Source organism: Lipophrys pholis, assembly GCF_963383615.2.
Source record: "Lipophrys pholis genome assembly, chromosome: 23".
NCBI classification, from domain to species: domain Eukaryota; kingdom Metazoa; phylum Chordata; class Actinopteri; order Blenniiformes; family Blenniidae; genus Lipophrys; species Lipophrys pholis.
The window spans coordinates 4,259,573-4,275,787 of NC_137645.1; the positions used below are offsets into that span (position 1 = coordinate 4,259,573).

At 45.5% G+C, this 16,215-nt stretch overlaps 2 protein-coding genes across 3 annotated transcripts; both read left to right on the forward strand.

Annotated features, from left to right (window-relative positions):
• Positions 1-893: 893 nt before the first annotated feature.
• fam171b (family with sequence similarity 171 member B) lies at positions 894-8,194 on the forward strand. The gene is made up of 8 exons (XM_080492687.1): positions 894-1,351; positions 2,484-2,720; positions 3,116-3,208; positions 3,325-3,483; positions 3,988-4,158; positions 4,457-4,591; positions 4,680-4,803; positions 4,893-8,194. The coding sequence occupies exons 1-8, from the start codon at positions 1,129-1,131 to the stop codon at positions 6,196-6,198; spliced, it is 2,448 nt and encodes an 815-aa protein (XP_080348813.1). The 5' UTR covers positions 894-1,128; the 3' UTR covers positions 6,199-8,194.
• An 838-nt stretch (positions 8,195-9,032) lies between these two features.
• LOC308127848 (calcitonin gene-related peptide type 1 receptor-like) lies at positions 9,033-15,412 on the forward strand. Of its 2 annotated transcripts, XM_080493211.1 has the most exons (13): positions 9,033-9,233; positions 10,240-10,315; positions 10,896-11,046; positions 11,517-11,624; positions 11,696-11,808; positions 11,897-11,988; positions 12,074-12,200; positions 12,273-12,426; positions 12,515-12,575; positions 12,659-12,725; positions 12,937-13,155; positions 13,337-13,378; positions 13,488-15,412. In XM_080493211.1, exons 2-13 carry the CDS (start codon positions 10,265-10,267, stop codon positions 13,692-13,694), a joined length of 1,392 nt encoding a protein of 463 aa, XP_080349337.1. In that variant the 5' UTR covers positions 9,033-9,233; positions 10,240-10,264; the 3' UTR covers positions 13,695-15,412. The 2 variants fall into 2 exon arrangements, with proteins under 2 accessions (XP_080349337.1, XP_080349336.1); XM_080493210.1 differs by having other exon boundaries at positions 9,095-9,233; positions 12,074-12,426; positions 13,488-15,411.
• Positions 15,413-16,215: the final 803 nt, after the last annotated feature.

Genomic DNA, 16,215 nt, shown 5'->3' on the forward strand with positions numbered 1-16,215 from the left:
TCCCCATTCTCTTGGGGGCAAAAGCTCTTTCTGGGTTCACAATAAACTGGTTTAAAAATTATATTTTGCCTCTATCCAATGGCAACTCACCAGGTTTGATTGAAAATTTACCCTTTAAGCTATGTACATATCATCTCGGCTTGACAATACCACAAAACCCAAAGTTCAAACAAAACATAAAGAACTGGAAAGATCTACCCTCGTCAATGATCGGCCATAAAAAATAATATATCAGTGATTCAGTTCAGGACTGAACAATGCAAATTTGTACTTTGTATTCAACTAGAGCACCTATCATCTATGTTTCATCCTTTTAAATCACACATGTCTGAGTCTTTTTTATTTATTTTTCGTTCTTTATATATATATATATATATATATAAAACAAAGCCCCCTTGGCGGTTACGTTCATCTGAGGGAGCACAACAAAGGCTGAATTTCTCAAAATGCAGCAGCACAGCGCCACCTGCTGACACAGTTGTGAAGGCAGCTGCAGGATACGTGACAATGAGAGATTCAACAACTCCAGAATTATCATAATATAATGAGCGTCATGCAGGAAACTTTAAGTTAAGTAATTTCATTCAGGTTATGGATGTAAAAATTCACTAAATATTACATACAGAACTCAATTTATTCTGTTTTTATTATTTTTAATTAAAAATGTTATTAATAATAAATAATATATTAGTTGTCCAAATTTTATTTTGTTATTTTAAACTAATTTCCCCATTTATTTATTGATCTCCATTAATCACCTCATTGTGTACATCCTCTGTTTTCAGAGTGGCTCATCTTCACTAAATAAAGGATCCTCGGTGACACACGCCCAGCCTCAGCACCAGCATCCTCCATCATCCCGTGTGTGTGTGTGTGTGTGTGTGTGTGTGTGTGTGTGTGTGTGTGTGTGTGTGTGTGTGTGTGTGTGTGTGTGTGTGTGTGTGTGTGTGTGTGTGCCTCCTCCCTCCCTCCCTCCCTCCCTCCTCGGGGTCTTCCCCTCAGTCTGCTCCGCCATCACCACGCTCCATGCCTCCATGATCGGGCCGAGTCCCGGGTTGTGAGCTCTCTGCGCCCCGGAGCTTTTCTCCGGTTCTCCGGTATGTCTTTGGGCCGTGTCCCCGCCTCGTCATGCCCGCCGCCGTGCGCTCCTCTCCGCCGCTGCTCGTCCTGCTGCTGCTGCTGATCCTGCGGCCTGATGGAGCGGTGAGAGCCGCGGAGGAGGAGGGCGGCGGCCCGGCCTCCTCCTCCTCCTCCTCCTCCTCCTCCTCCTCCTCTTCCCCGGCCGGGGACAATGGTGGGACGGTCGGTACCGACAGCACGGCTCCGGACCGAGCCGCCGGATCCTCCGCAGGTAAACACGAGGAGCTGCGCTCATTGTTCGCAGGCCCACAGGCAGCAGAGATCCAGGCTAATTAAAAGTCATTATGCAGGATTATATTGATCCGCACGGAAACTGCCTTCACTATTAATGTTAATGCAAACGTGAGGCTTCAAACTGTGACACAATCTGCTGTTTACACTCAAATAATGTGGAACAATGGAGGCATTTCCACCAGACGTGGCCACAAATGACGTGTTTACCTCCGTTCTGCTTTATTTTTGTTTACATGCTGAATCCTCTGAATACAGAGCCTAGGAAATATTAGGAAATATTCAAAGTAATGACAATTGTCCTCGTCATTTCTAAAGAAAAGCAAAGGTATATATTTTCACTTTCTCTGAGGCTTCTTTTCACTATAATGATGTTGAGGAAATTGGAACGTTTTCATCCAAATTGGCAATAACTTACACTTTTAGCTGTTTTCTGAAGGAAGCCGGTGTTTAAAGACAAATCACTCACTTTGAGTTTCACAGAATTTTTTTAAATTTGCACAAAAAAATTATAATAAATGGCATGTTTACCTCTGTTTGCACATGTAAAGCTGCTATTAAATGGGTCACTCTTTGTTTTGCAGAGACCTAAAATAATGAGAAAAACCTCATGTCGCATTTTGGCCTCTTCACTCTGTGTTTTGATTTATTTGTGCCGTTTCCATGTTGAACCTCATAAACAAAGTCTGTTTCTATACAATCAATGATCAAATAATGTTTAAAAATGGGAGAAAAGACAATAATGATGACTTTAAAGAGGAAAAGTTTCACAAAAGAGCTCAAATAAATGAAATTATTGCTGTTTTATGAATCTTAGCTGGTCTATAAAGACAGGCAGATCACTTTGATATGATTGTAAGTCATTTCCCCTCTGTAAGACAATAGAACAAAGCTCTTATCATTTATTGGATAATAATATATTTTTTGAAAGTCTATTCTGCCAATGATTTCTGTTTACGGTGGAATGATTAGATGTAGAGCTCCTGTCTGCTGTTTGTGATCTATTATTTATCCTGCTCATAGTCTCATCACATCTTCATGTCGTGAGGTTACAGTCTCCCTCCTCCCCCTCTTCCTCCTCCTCCTCCTCCTCTTCCTCTTCCTCCCCACAGAGGCCCTGTTTGCTCTGAAGGTTCTGGTGAAGGACGCTGTAACCCGTCAGCCCCTGTCGGGGGCTCGGGTGGACGTGTACCTGAACCACAGCGTGAGCAGCTCGGCCCGGACGGGGGAGACGGGGGAGGTCCTGCTGTGGGTGAAGTACAGCCCGGGGGGCCCAGGTCTGATCCTGCTGGGCCGCATGGAGGGCTACGTGCCCGGCCCGTTGCCATGGAGCACCTCCAAGAGACCAAGTAAGAATCAGTGTGGAGGTGTATGACTCCTCTTTGTCCTCAGTCACATGTTAGTGGAGGAGGGGGGTGTGGGGGGGAGAGGAGAAAGGGGGGGTCCCTAATGTTTGGGGGTGGTTTGCCTCCATTGTGTGTGTTGCGCTCCTCCAGCTGGTGATTCAGAGGGAGGATGCAGGGAGAGAAGCAGCGGCCTCCTTTGTGCTGCTCACGCAGATGAAGGATGCTCACACAGTGGCGCCATCTGCTGGAGGCTACACACACCTGAGCCCATCACTCAGACAGCAGCATTTTTACTGCTTCAGCTCCTTTGTTGAAACACACACATCATCGTCTTTTGAGTGACGTCCGGGGTCAAAGCTTTGAGTGGGATGTCTGACCTTCTTCCCTGTTTCCGTTAGTTTTCTCTGCAGTGACGCTGCTGCTGCTCCCTCACAGTCAGGGAAACATCTGGCTGTTCGAGGACTCAGTGCTCATTGCTGCAAAGTTACCTGGTGAGTCCACACACACACACAGACACACACACACACAGACACACACACACACACACACACACACACACAAACACACACACACACCTGGTCTGAATAACTTCCACTTTCTCCCACAGACAGCTCCTCTCAGCCCAAAGTCAAGTTCCCAAAAGCCCTCCTCACCATCCCTGACAGCAGCAATGTGTCTTCAGTGAGCGCGTATCTGACCGTGCCACAGCGCCACCTGGCCAAGGACTGCAGCAACTGCACTCCGGGCATCATCAGCAACAAATCAGGTAAACAAGAAACTGGAGTCAAAGCTTTAATCCAATGTATTTGTGGTTTAGATTGAACATTTGATTTGGTTATGTTAAGAACCTTGAAGGAGTGATATGCCACCGTTCTGTTCTCACACTGGTACTGGTGTGCCACAATGGTCTGTCCTGGGACCCCTGAAGGATTTACATGATCCATCTTTACTCTATGCAGATGAGACCTTATTGTGATCAAATGGTACAAGTGTAAACCAGGTACTGACATGCTCCAAGAAAAAACTGAATTTGTTCTTATCAGGGCTCAAAGTAACTGATCACAAATCTAGACATTACTTTAATTGAGTAATTATTTCAGGATATTATTGGTATATTTTTCAAGCAATGAGCCTTTGTCTTGGATTATCACTTTTTTACCACAGGATTTTTTCCCAGAGGTGTTTTGAGTCCCCTGAGTCCATAACCTCTTTGTGATGTAATAGATAAATATAGTAGCAGCAGGAGATGTCACATGTCTGACTTCTGCAGTGCTGAGGAGCATCGAGCTGAAGGCTGTGGCGGCCGTCTGCGTGCTGCTGTACTCCGGAGCCGAGGAGCTCCAGGTCCGAGGGCCCATCAAGATCAGCCTGCCGCTGGGACGCAACACACACCTGAGGGCCGCAGACACGGTGCCGGCCTGGGCCTTCAACCTGAAGACAGGTGGGACTCCAAGTTCATGCAACCAACTGAGAAAATGGAAACTTTAGACTCAAGCTAAAAGTTGGAATCATGATTAAAGTGCAAATAGAAACAGGATTAAATCATCTAAAAGTCCCATAAACCCACATTTCAGTCACTGCTATGTATGGTTTTATACAAGTATGAGCTAACTTGACATTTTGAAGGCAGTGACAGGTCTGATTTGATTAACGGGAAGCATGATTGGGTATAAAAGGAGCATGTGAGACTCTCTGATGTTGAGCAGAGGCTGGTTAACTCTCCTGTCTCCCGTGGGAAGGCGCCTGGGAGAATCAGGGACTGGGAATAGTCAAAACAGTCGGAAACGAGCTGGTCTGGACCTACACTGCGTCCCACCTGGGTTACTGGATCGCTGCTCCCATGCCTTCATCGTCATCATCATCATCATCGAACGGTAGATCCCTCACAGACCTGCACCTTCACCTCTGACCGCTGCCTGAGTGGCACTGACCCCCGTCTCCCATCTGCCCTGAACCTTCCAGATTACCTGGCACATGTGAGCTCCTTTGATTTCATGTCGTACCACACCTACCTGCTGACGGGAATACTCGGAGGGACTCTGGCCATCGTCATTGGATTTCTCTCCCTGCTGCTGTGCCACTGCGGGTAAGAAACCCACAGAGATGTCTTTCGTGTAGTTCAGAGGTAGACATGTACTCGTAGTTTGAAGCTGTTCTTCTTTCTCGTGCGCGTAGAGGTTCACATCGAGAGCCCCGGCGGAGGAGAGCTCGCTTCTCCAAACTCACAGTGGTGAAAAAAGACCAGACCACCTCCACAGACCTGGAGGAGGGGCTGCTGTTCCGGTCCGGAGACAACAGCCTGGCTTCGTGCAGCATCCAGTGCGAGCCGCTGTCCACGCCGAGGCACAAGGCCAACTACAACATCTACGTGGAGGATCCGGGGGGTCGCCCCTCTGCCCCCCTGTACCAGAACATCTCTGCAGACCGGCTGAAGGGTTCCCTGCCGCCTCACTACATCAACAGCGAGGAGCTGGCCCGGCTGCGGGAGCAGTCCGAGAAGGCCAACATGGACTTCTTCCCAGACAAGCTGGTTCATCTCTACAACCAGCCGGTGGCGATCATTCAGGGCCCGGAGCTGTTCGGGGGTCCGGAGCAGCAGCTGTCAGGATGTAAGTCCGCCACTTTCCCCCGTAACGGCATGGAGTACGATGCCCACTCAGAGCCTGCAAGCAAAGACGGCTACACCCAGACACTACCCAAAGTCCAACACCACCACTCCCAGGGAGGGGGCAGTCCACACCAGAGCAGCCAGGATGACCCACAGCCTCTAGAAACTCCCCCACAGGGTCAGGGTCCCAACGCCGGGGTGTGGGGGCGCTACAGTAACCTCCTGGAGTCCTCCGTGTCTGTGCCGGGGACTCTGAATGAGGCTGCCGGTATGCAGGCCTTCAGCAGTGGGCACGGGGTGCCCAGCGAGCTCCAGGGCATTTCAGAGCGCACCTTACTGGAGCTGACTCGCGGCAAGTCCTCGTCCTCTCACGCCAGAGCCTGGTTCGTTTCCCTGGACGGGAAGCCGGCCGCACAGGTCCGCCACTCCATCATTGAGCTGCAGAGCCGCCACCGCCCACCCAGCAGCAACGACACCAGCCTGGACTCGGGCGTGGACATGAACGAGCCTCTGCAGAGCATCCGCGAGACAGAGCGGGACAGGCCGTCCATCAGGGCCTCGTCCCTGTCCCACCGCAGCCGAGGGGGGCGGTACAGCGAGGAGCAGGACCTGAGCAGCAGTGAGAGCGGCACCACGGCCACCTGCACGCCTGAAGACCCGTCCCTCAGGAACATTTTAGACGGGAGCAGCGGGGCTATTCCCAATATTCCCGAAGAGCGGGACGGGATGGACACGTCCAGCGCTCAGGAGGACAGCGAGTCCAGAGGGACGCCGCCTCCACGGCGCCTGAGGAAGGTGAGGGAGAAGGTCAAGACGGAGAAGAGGGGTGCCAAGCACGTCCGAGAGGCCAGGCCTCTGACCAAGAGAAGCTAGAGCGCCACAAGCTTTTTTCACATCTGTTTTCCAGTTTAATGTCCCATCATGCACTTCACTGCGACCACGGTGGCCCAGGAGGAAGAGTGCAGCACAGCATGCAAACGATATGTGACAACACCACACTGCGCCGACTCCTTTCTCAGCCGCCGTACTGCACCCGTACAGAGTGATTGGGTGAGTTTGTGTCCACGCAGGCATCGTTGTTGTTGATTTCCGTGATTGTACAACCTTGCCAAAGAATGCATAAGCTAGCTAAAGACACAGAGCGGCGCCCGCGTGCCGCCGGTCCCGTTTCTGCAGCGCGTTAATGTCACTCTCCCCAACCTGACGATCACCAGCGAGACCCCCTCACAGCAAACGTCCGTGTGAACACGATGTCCCACAATCCCCGGCGCTGGCAGTAAAGAGGGTGCCTTCCCACTGCCTGTGGTCACGGACTCCGACCACGTGGAGGCACAGGTGGAGCTCAATCTGGTGAGACAGGTGGATGTGTAGTGCACTTATCCTCACCGTGAATGCCTGCTCTAAATTCAGAGGCTTTCCCAATTTGCAGTTTTGATAACAAAGCCTTGTTCCACTTTTTAGAAGAAGAAGAAGAAAAAAAACGCCTCTGGAATTTGTTGACGATGAATAATCTGATTGTGAGACAAAGAAGTCCAGCTGGACTCTGGTGGTTCGGTTTTGGAGCAGAAACGTTGATGTACATTGTAAAGCTAAGCTGCCATTATTTAAAGTGTTTTCGAATGCATGAAAATGAATGTTTCTTTGTGTGTGAGAACATATTTTGCATTTTACTGTCGAGTTACATGATCACAGCTGTTAGACGACTCGGTAACAGTAGCCACATGACTTGTACAAAGGCCCCAATAATACATATGAATAATACACACTCCTGGGTACAACCAGAGCTGACACCTTGCAGGACTTTTACCGCGTTTGCTCCTGCCATTATTTTCTTGATGCTCCACGTTTGGTGCCTTGTAGATCTGCCATACCTGTGTGCTCGAACCTCTCCCATTAAACAGGCCTTATGGTGCGTTCGTGACTAACTGGGAGGGGGGAAATGTAACTGGTTAGTAAAATAAAAGCCTCTAATGAGGAAGAAAACAGTTAATGTCATCAACATGGAAATGTGAGAGTTTCTGAGAAATGGAAAAGTACCACACTTTTAAAAGAGCAGAATAAATACATTTAGAAAGTTCATGATATACTGGTTAGTGGGAAATGTAAAAGTCAAAGAATCAGTTCTTTTTTCCACAGGTTTCCACATCCTCAGTGTCATGAACGCACCATCGGGTACTGATCAGCCTAAATTTGGAAGTTAATATTTTTAGACACGACAAAGCAAAATTGATTCTCGCCAACTTGTCTTAACACAACAGCAGCTGCTGGTAGTTATTGATTTAGATTTCATCCAAATGAATTAAATAACTTGTTCCTCTCAGGATAAAATGTCATGACAACTTCTCATCTTTATATCAGCGGTAAGCTTTTATTTTTAACTTAAAGGAGTATGAAAGATTTAAGCAAAGCCACTTGTGTTCATTTGGTGGCAGCAGTGATTCAGCCAGTTAGGGTTGGATAATGTGACATACTGTACATTTAAACAGCTGTTTTAAAGCCATTAAGCTCCAATCAGATATCCACAAAAAAGCACATCCCACTTTATACATGAGATGTTTAGATGCTTCCCACACATCACTGGAAACTGAACAACCACCAGTCACGCCACAGAGAAGCAATATTTGCAGCAAATTCACTCTTAAATTCCATTTTTTCAATCATGAGTTGATGTTGGATGTATGACGCCTCATTCACAAGTCTTTTCCATGTGTAAATAGTAAAAATCTCACGTACTTGGTGACAGTGATTTGTTTTGTGTGTGTGTCACCGTCCTCGGGCTTCTGTTTCCTGTGTTTTCCTCTGTAATAATAGTCGTGTTATTAGTCTCGCCTTTTTGTGCACTAAATAAATTTACTTGATACCAGAAAGCGATGCACAGTGTTTTGAATGGCTGTAAACACAATCACATCTACATGTTTTTGAAAACACTGCGCAAATCAGTTACACTCAGGCATGCTTGGGACATTTTGTTTGAGTTTTACACACATCAAACCTTCTTCAAATATAAAGAAAAGAAAAAATAATTCAAAAGAGGGATTTTTTCCAACCATTATATGGTTGTAACATGGAGCAGCATAGTGGTGGTTGTTAGGGAGTGACGTCAGCAGAGGGAGCTGTTGTCAAGGAAGGGAACTGGCCCGTTTTTCTGCGGCCTAATTTAAAAAAAAACTATGATATATAAACAATTACTTATCTATTAAACAGAAAAATCTACGTGAAATACAAATCCTTAAATCAATTAGAGATATCTCTCAAGGAATATCAATTAGATTTCAAAATGTGCATGTGCTATATGATTTAATATAAACTGATTAAATAACACAATACTCATTGTTGGATTCAATATAATACGTAACTAAAGTTGAAATAAAAGCATAGCAAGAAAATTGTGTTTAACCCTTAAAATGACAAAAAAACAATGAATACCCTTAAATTAGAAACGTGATAGAAGCTTACATCAAATTAAAAATGATATAAACACATATTTTTCCTTGAAAACTTAAAATAGAGACATTTAGCGTAAGTGCTGCTCTCGAAGCTTGTTTTCATGTGTTTCTAACATCGAAACAGCATATATTAACCACTAATAAAATTAAAAACTTTAAACCATTAAGTTATTTTGTGTATTTGTGAGTCGATCTCCAATGTTTAACCTTTGAACAGATGTAAAAGAGTGACAACATGTTTCATGATGCCTGCTGCTCAGCAGAGCCCACCATGACTCTCCAGGGACGCCTCTGCACAAAAGGAAAACATGGGAGGTCACCACAGTCACTTTTCCACAGACACTCACATGTCTGAGCCGCTCCTGAAGGCACTTCCACTAGTCCTCCTCTGCAGACACACTCAGAAAGGATTACTCTGGAAAAACCCCATCACTGAGTTACTTTTCTCCAACCTGCGCAAAGGTAAGCAGCTTTAATTGTTTTACTGGCACAGAGGCAGGGAAATGTTACAGCTGCACACTCAGGACTCAGATTGTGAAAGTATCATTACTGAAAATGTGAGATTCAAGTATGAATACATGTAGAAATCTGCTTTGTGGTCAGAGTAATGCACAGAGGATCTGTGCTAAAGCAGTGTTAATTCTCAAAAAGCTCAAAAAACACACTAATTATAATCATTTTCTGTGTGTGTGGAGCAGAAATGTTGTATTTTTGAAATAGAACATAAAACTAAATGTATAAAATTGCTGCAGCACCTCAGAATCGGGTTACACTTGTGAAAATAAAAAAAAAGATTATTAAAGAATAAGCAGTGACAGTCGACTCCACTTTGAACAATTCACCTTCGAATGTGTTGATTTCTCTAACGATTCAAAGCTTCATGTTGATTTTATTTGTTGTTTTGCTTTGAGTTTGAGTCACAAACTGCTCACAGCATGAAAATGATTTGCAGTAGGATGAGTGTGATGGAGAAATTCTTGAATTGTGATGCTCTGACACATCGAAGTCGGAGCTGCTCCCCGTCTTTGTTCGGTCATCAGGAAGAAATCCTGCGCTGGCTGTGTTACAGGACACATTCATCATAAATACAGCCTCATATTTCTTGACTGAGCCTTTGGAGGAGCTCGACTTGATAACAATGAAGTATCAACTGATTACTATTGTAAAATTTGTGATTTAAATACAGTTACTAAAGTGTCATTACTTTAGTCATGTAAACTGAAACGCTGCAGAGCTGCTGTCTCTCTTTCTGGGATGTCACTGAGCCCAAGCACTTAAACAAACATGCAAATTACAGAACATCTTCGTCCCACTAACTGATGGAACTGGATGTGCAGTAATTGACTCACTGAGTGGTTTTTATTTTACACAAAAGCTGCAGGGAAGTTGGTCCTTTGTGTCTTTTGTTTTTCTGCTCAGAAACAGATTGAGTGACGATGCATTCAAAGACTTGTGTTGGTCTCCACAGCCCCTCCCTGAAGCTCGGAATACAGATGGATCTGAACTGCTTCGCTCTTCTTCTGGTGCTCGGCTCACTCCACAAGGTAACTGCATGGTGCACCTGAACGCCACACTGTCACTTCCCTGCACATCTGTTTGATTAGCTTTCAAGCTGGTTTTCTGACACATAAATACACAAAATGTATTTTATTCAGTCTCAAATGTAACTTATTTGTACAGGATACAAAATGTAGATTTACCATTTTTCTTTTTGCTTATTCAATAACAAAGTGTTTACTAAGGTTGGAAGTGACATTTGAGGAGACGCTTCCACACAGGCTCTCAGGTGACATAACCAAGGTCTGCACTGTTTGGCTTAAAAGACATATTCAGCTAGAGTCCATCTGCATCACAATGAAAATTTTGCTGATAATTTTGATAATCGGGAGAATAAGACGGGACCCTAAACCACACCCTGCGGTACACCGCATGCCAATAGAAACTGATGTACATGGGCCAAGAGGGAAAGAGAACATCCCCCCCAAAAACACAGATTTAATGTACAACCGTTCTTACAAAGCCGCAGTTACTCACACATGACCAAGCTGATGTTCACTTCCACTTTAATTCTACTTTGTAACATTTACTGCCATTTCTCATGCCACTGTCTGTTTACACCCTCAGCTGCTGGTGTCGGCCACCTCTGAGGACGACTACAAGGACCACCTGAATTACCTGGGCGAGCACCAGTCCACCAGAAACCTGATCGCAGTGGCACAGTACGAATGTTTCCAGAGGATCACGAAGGAATCACATCGCAAATCAAGACCAAACGGTGAACAGTCACAATGGGCAGCGAAAAGAACAAACATTATCAATAACGAATCAAACATTAAAGTACTGAAGTCAAAGGATTAAGGAAAATGAACGCAACTTTCAACAAGACCCTCGTGTATGACTGGGTTGTTTTTAATAGATGATTTATTGCCCTAAAAAGTTTATTTACAATCTGAAAATTTCACTTCCACATGAATTATACAACAAAATGGAGCTGTTTTAGTCCTCTTTCAGCCAGTGTGACTGTCATTCGTGGTTTTCTTTGAAACAAGCTCTGAGTGCAGGTTAATCACTGTATTGTCTGGCTAATTGTTGCTTTTGTGGAAGAAACTGAACAAAACTGTGGATTCAACATAGCTCCTTTACTCAACAAATACCAAAGACGGTATGAATGAAGGGAGTGAAATAAACAGTGAACAGCATTGGCATCAGCAGGCCTCCTGACCTTTGCACGTGGTCCGCTTGCAGGGCCGGTGTGCAACACAACGTGGGACGGGTGGCTGTGCTGGGATGACAGTGAAGCCGGACTGACCGAGCAGGGCTGTCCAGACTACTACGACGACTTTGACCCTCATGGTGAGGAAAAAACATCTCTTTTTTAAAATTTCAGCAGTGTTCTGCTTCTAATAATGACGTCCTGTATCCAGCCATGGCGTCCAAAATCTGCACAGAGACGGGCGAATGGGGGCGCCACCCGGAGAGCAACAGAACCTGGACCAACTTCACCAACTGTAAAGCCAACATGACGCATCAGGGGGCGGTAGGAGTGCGACAGCAGAGCTGGTATGTCCTCTGTAGAGGCCACCAGCAGCTCAAACGTAAACCTGTGTTTCTGCCTTCTGCAACAGGCGGCCATGACGCATTTCTACCTGGTGATGATCGGTCACGGACTGTCGTTGGTGTCTTTACTCATATCACTGGGGATATTCTTCCATTTCAAGTGGGTTCAGCTCTGTTTGCTCATTTCTGGACACCACCTGGACGGTCTCATTAAATCAGTGCGTCTCTCCTCGTGGTGCCTTCAGGAGCCTGAGCTGCCAGAGGATCACACTCCATAAAAACCTCTTCCTGTCATTCGTGCTGAACTCAATCATCACGGTTGTGTGGCTGACGACAGTGGCCATGAAGCGGGGACACACGTACAACGATTCGGTAAGTTTCCCACCGGGAACAGCGTGCATGCTGGGAGATCTGTGTGTGTATCGCGTGTTTCTGTGCCTCCAGGGGAGCTGTAAGCTGGTCATGTTCGTGCACCTGTACCTGCTGAGCTGTAACTACTTCTGGATGCTCTGTGAGGGCATATACCTGCACACTCTCATCGTGGTGGCCGTGTTTGCAGAGAAGCAGCATCTGGTGTGGTATTACCTGCTGGGCTGGGGTAAGATGGTTTTATTTATTTCTTTCCTGCATGTGTTAACATGCTGTCTCAGTCTGGAGACACTCGCATCACTGACTTGACTTTGCAGGTTTCCCACTTGTTCCGGCGGTGATACACTCCATAGCGCGTCACTGCTACTACAACGACAAGTGAGTCCTTGTAATCCTCTCAAATGTTTCTGATGACTTTAGATATTTTTCTGCTGGTATGAATCTGGTTGATGCATTCGCAGATGCTGGGTCAGCTCCAACACCTCCCTGCTGTACATCATCCACGGGCCCATCTGTGCTGCACTGGTGGTGGGCATTATCTCACACACACACATAAGCACCTGTCATGTTTCCGCTTTTACGTCTGACACAGTTCAAGAAACTGATCTTGGGTCAGGAGAATGATCGTTATCTAAAAATTAGAGAGACGTCGCAGTAATCCTGAACTGCATCTGACAGCAACAGTCTGTATCTACAGTCCCTGTTTACCTGAACCACACACTGCTGATGTGTCACACAGGTGAACCTTTTTTTCCTGCTGAACATCGTCCGGGTTCTGATCACGAAGCTGCGAGTGACCCACCAGGCCGAGTCCAGCCTGTACATGCGGGCGGTGCGAGCCACCCTCATCCTCATCCCTCTGCTGGGCATCCAGTTCGTCCTGCTCCCCTACAAGCCCCACGACCACTGGGTGTCCGAGATCTACCTGTACATCATGGACATCCTCATGCACTACCAGGTACCCGAACATCACTGTGAAGCCAAACATCTTTCTCATCATCAATTCTCACACCAACATGCCTGCGATCTCAGCTCTCTCTACAATAGGATCCTGAACCGAAAGTTGAGAACTATATTTTCAGGAGAGATTTTCTCATTTGTGCATTTTCAGATGTTTTTTTTGCTCGTTTTCATTGCAGGGTCTCCTGGTTTCTACAATATTCTGCTTCTTCAATGGAGAAGTGAGTAATGAGCTTGTGTTTTTTCACAATTTTGTGGGTGGATTGATCCAAATTTGTGAATTTCCTGCATATGTTACCTGAACAGACGTCCCTCCTCTTCCCCTCACAGGTGCAGACTGTTCTCCGGAGACACTGGAACCTCCACCGGATGCAGTTTGCCGGCACCTTCGCCAGCGCTGACTTCTTCCGCTCGGCGTCCTACGTGGCGTCGTCGCTGACCGAGGTGCACCGCTGCTATAGCATTGAGAGCCACACCGAGCACATGAACGGGAAGAGCTACTCGGACATTTTCCGCTCGGACAGCCCCTTCGTGTGAAGGAGAACTTTTCAAAAAGACCAAGCACAAACTTTTTCCGACGTTCTTCCCAACCTCCCTGGTCAAACAGCCTGAAAATGTGGCGCTAACATGAGGAGACAACTGTGGATTAAACTCCAAGAGTCCTCTGCTGAGATGTTTCTTTCTTAGAAAGACTGAGGGGCCCGTTGAGGCCACCGGGGCAGTTCGGGAGTGTCTAAATTACTAAATAGATGGACAATGGTTGGCTGGTCTGTTCTGACTCCTCTTGCAGAGGAACACTGGAAACATGCAGGACCGAACTTCCACTTTTTAAAGCCCTCGTAGAATTTGTGTGACTAAAGTTGGTTTGGAGAAAAAAGGCTTGCTTCAGCACTATATGCAGCTGTGTGTGTTTATTTGTGAGGTTCGCGGTCATCCTACCTAAGGGTCGTATTGGCTGGTGAAATGTCCACCTTAGGGTCAGTTAGTGTTCGAATACCCTCTTAAGTCCCCTCCTTGTAATATCATTGATTAATGCACATTTAGTGGGCGGAGTCACAGCCAAACGTCCAGGTTTTGCTCGCTAGAATAGAAATTAAACCGTCGCAGGGTCAAACCTTTGGAGTGACTATCTTGTCTCACATGTGAAAATACAACAAAATGGTCCTTTAAAAACATGGAAACAGAGTTAATACATAATTAACTAAATGCCACAAGCTTGAGTTAATGGTATGCTGAAACGTTGGATGTAAAACATTACATAGATTAATATTTATGTCCTCTAGATGGGAAAGGTCACCTCACAGTCATATACACATATAAATACCAGCTTATTCTGCTAAATGATATTAGCTCCTTTACAATTAGAAGGATGCGCCAATGGGTGAGAGCTGAACTCTTCTTTCAGGTAAATTCTCTATTTTCTCCTTTTTATAAGTTAAAAGAAATTGGCAGGAATATATAAGGTCACGACTCCTGTTTTTATGCTTTTTGTAAAACACTTAGATTTTGGAAGCCCTCTTTTCTGGAGTGAATCTTTTTTTAAGCACTTTTTCTTCAAGTTGAAGAAAAGAAAACCGTGATGAAATGAGTTCATGCTGCCTGTTTTCACACGCCACATACCCACCTACTGTCGCTCTGTAAATGCTATTGGCTCCTTTTGAATTAAAGGTATGAGTGACAGGGCGAGAGCTGAACTCTTCTCGGAGGCAAATTATTTATGTTAGAAATATAACATATGTGCTGTATTTATGTTATATTTCCTGTTTACTAAGTTATAGGAAAAAGAAATGAGTTGACGTTCACTGGTTTTACACTTCGTATCTGATTATTCCAAAATGCTGGACAGTATTTGTACATATTTAGTACAGTTGGTTAAATCTGAGAAAAACAAAGGGAATAATGTCATTTTATTGCTTTTTTCACTTGAATTGTTATGTCTGACTTTACACTGATTATCACCATCTCGTGCTATGAATTGGTCTTTAATGTGTAGATGAATATTGTGCCCCTTAAAGTTGAGGTTTTCCTGTCAGGAGTGAAGAGCTGCTGGTTTCAGCCTTCAGAAACAGGAATTACAAGGAGTTTTAGTCCATTCTAGACCAAAAAAGAGTAAACATGGTCTCAATGAAACAAGAAAAGAATGAGTTTGAGAGAACAAAGTGAATGGTGTGGTTTCCTCAGTATTTGTGTTGCATAGTTGTGTGAATAGATCCCCACTGCTCTGTAAATAAAAAGAGGCTGTTTGGTTCCAGAGTATAAGTGGTCTCATTTCCCTGAAAGACAAACAGAAGAAACCCTCTGAGTGTCTCTCTCTCTCCGTCACATATGGTTAATGAAGGGTGGGATTTCCTTGTATGACCTTTCCCACTCCAGTGAATATTGTTTCCAGACAAAGCCGGGTGTGTCGCTGTCTGCCCCTCCACTCAAGCACGTATAGATGTGAACAGGTATGAGGAGGAAGTCCCAAAGGAAAAGAGCCCTATCTGCCCCTCTGAGGGCATCATCCATCAAACCAAGCCGGCTGTAAAAGCCCCGAGCAGATCTGAAACCAGAATACCAGAAGTTTCTGTAAGGCAGAATCCATCACGTCCACGAGTAATGAACATGACTGAGCGAATCAGTCATCGTCAGACAAGTTACTAATTACTTTTATACAGCGTTGAAGAGTAATGTGATTTAGAATTTTTTGAAGAAGTAACTATTAGCTGGACAAATTTCTCACAAACCACCTGCTCATGTAAATTGACAGCCTTCTTTTGGGTCCTGTTGAGTGAACTGTGCGGTGGTTTTGCTGAAGAGGAAAGCTGCAGTGAAAACATGTAACCGATCTGAGTAGAGGTGTTTGTGTTGTTTACTGATCACAGCAGCAGCGAGGAGCTGCTGTTTACCTCGGTGGGAATCAGAGCCGTGGATGTGTTGCAGGCTTCCTGTTTCTAAGAATACTTTGCCATTGAACTCTTGATCCGTGTGCTTCAGTGTTCAGCGAGCAAAAAACACTTCCTCGCACTCATGACTAACTCTTGTTTACTGCCTCCACTTCCGCAAGCTTCCACTGGAA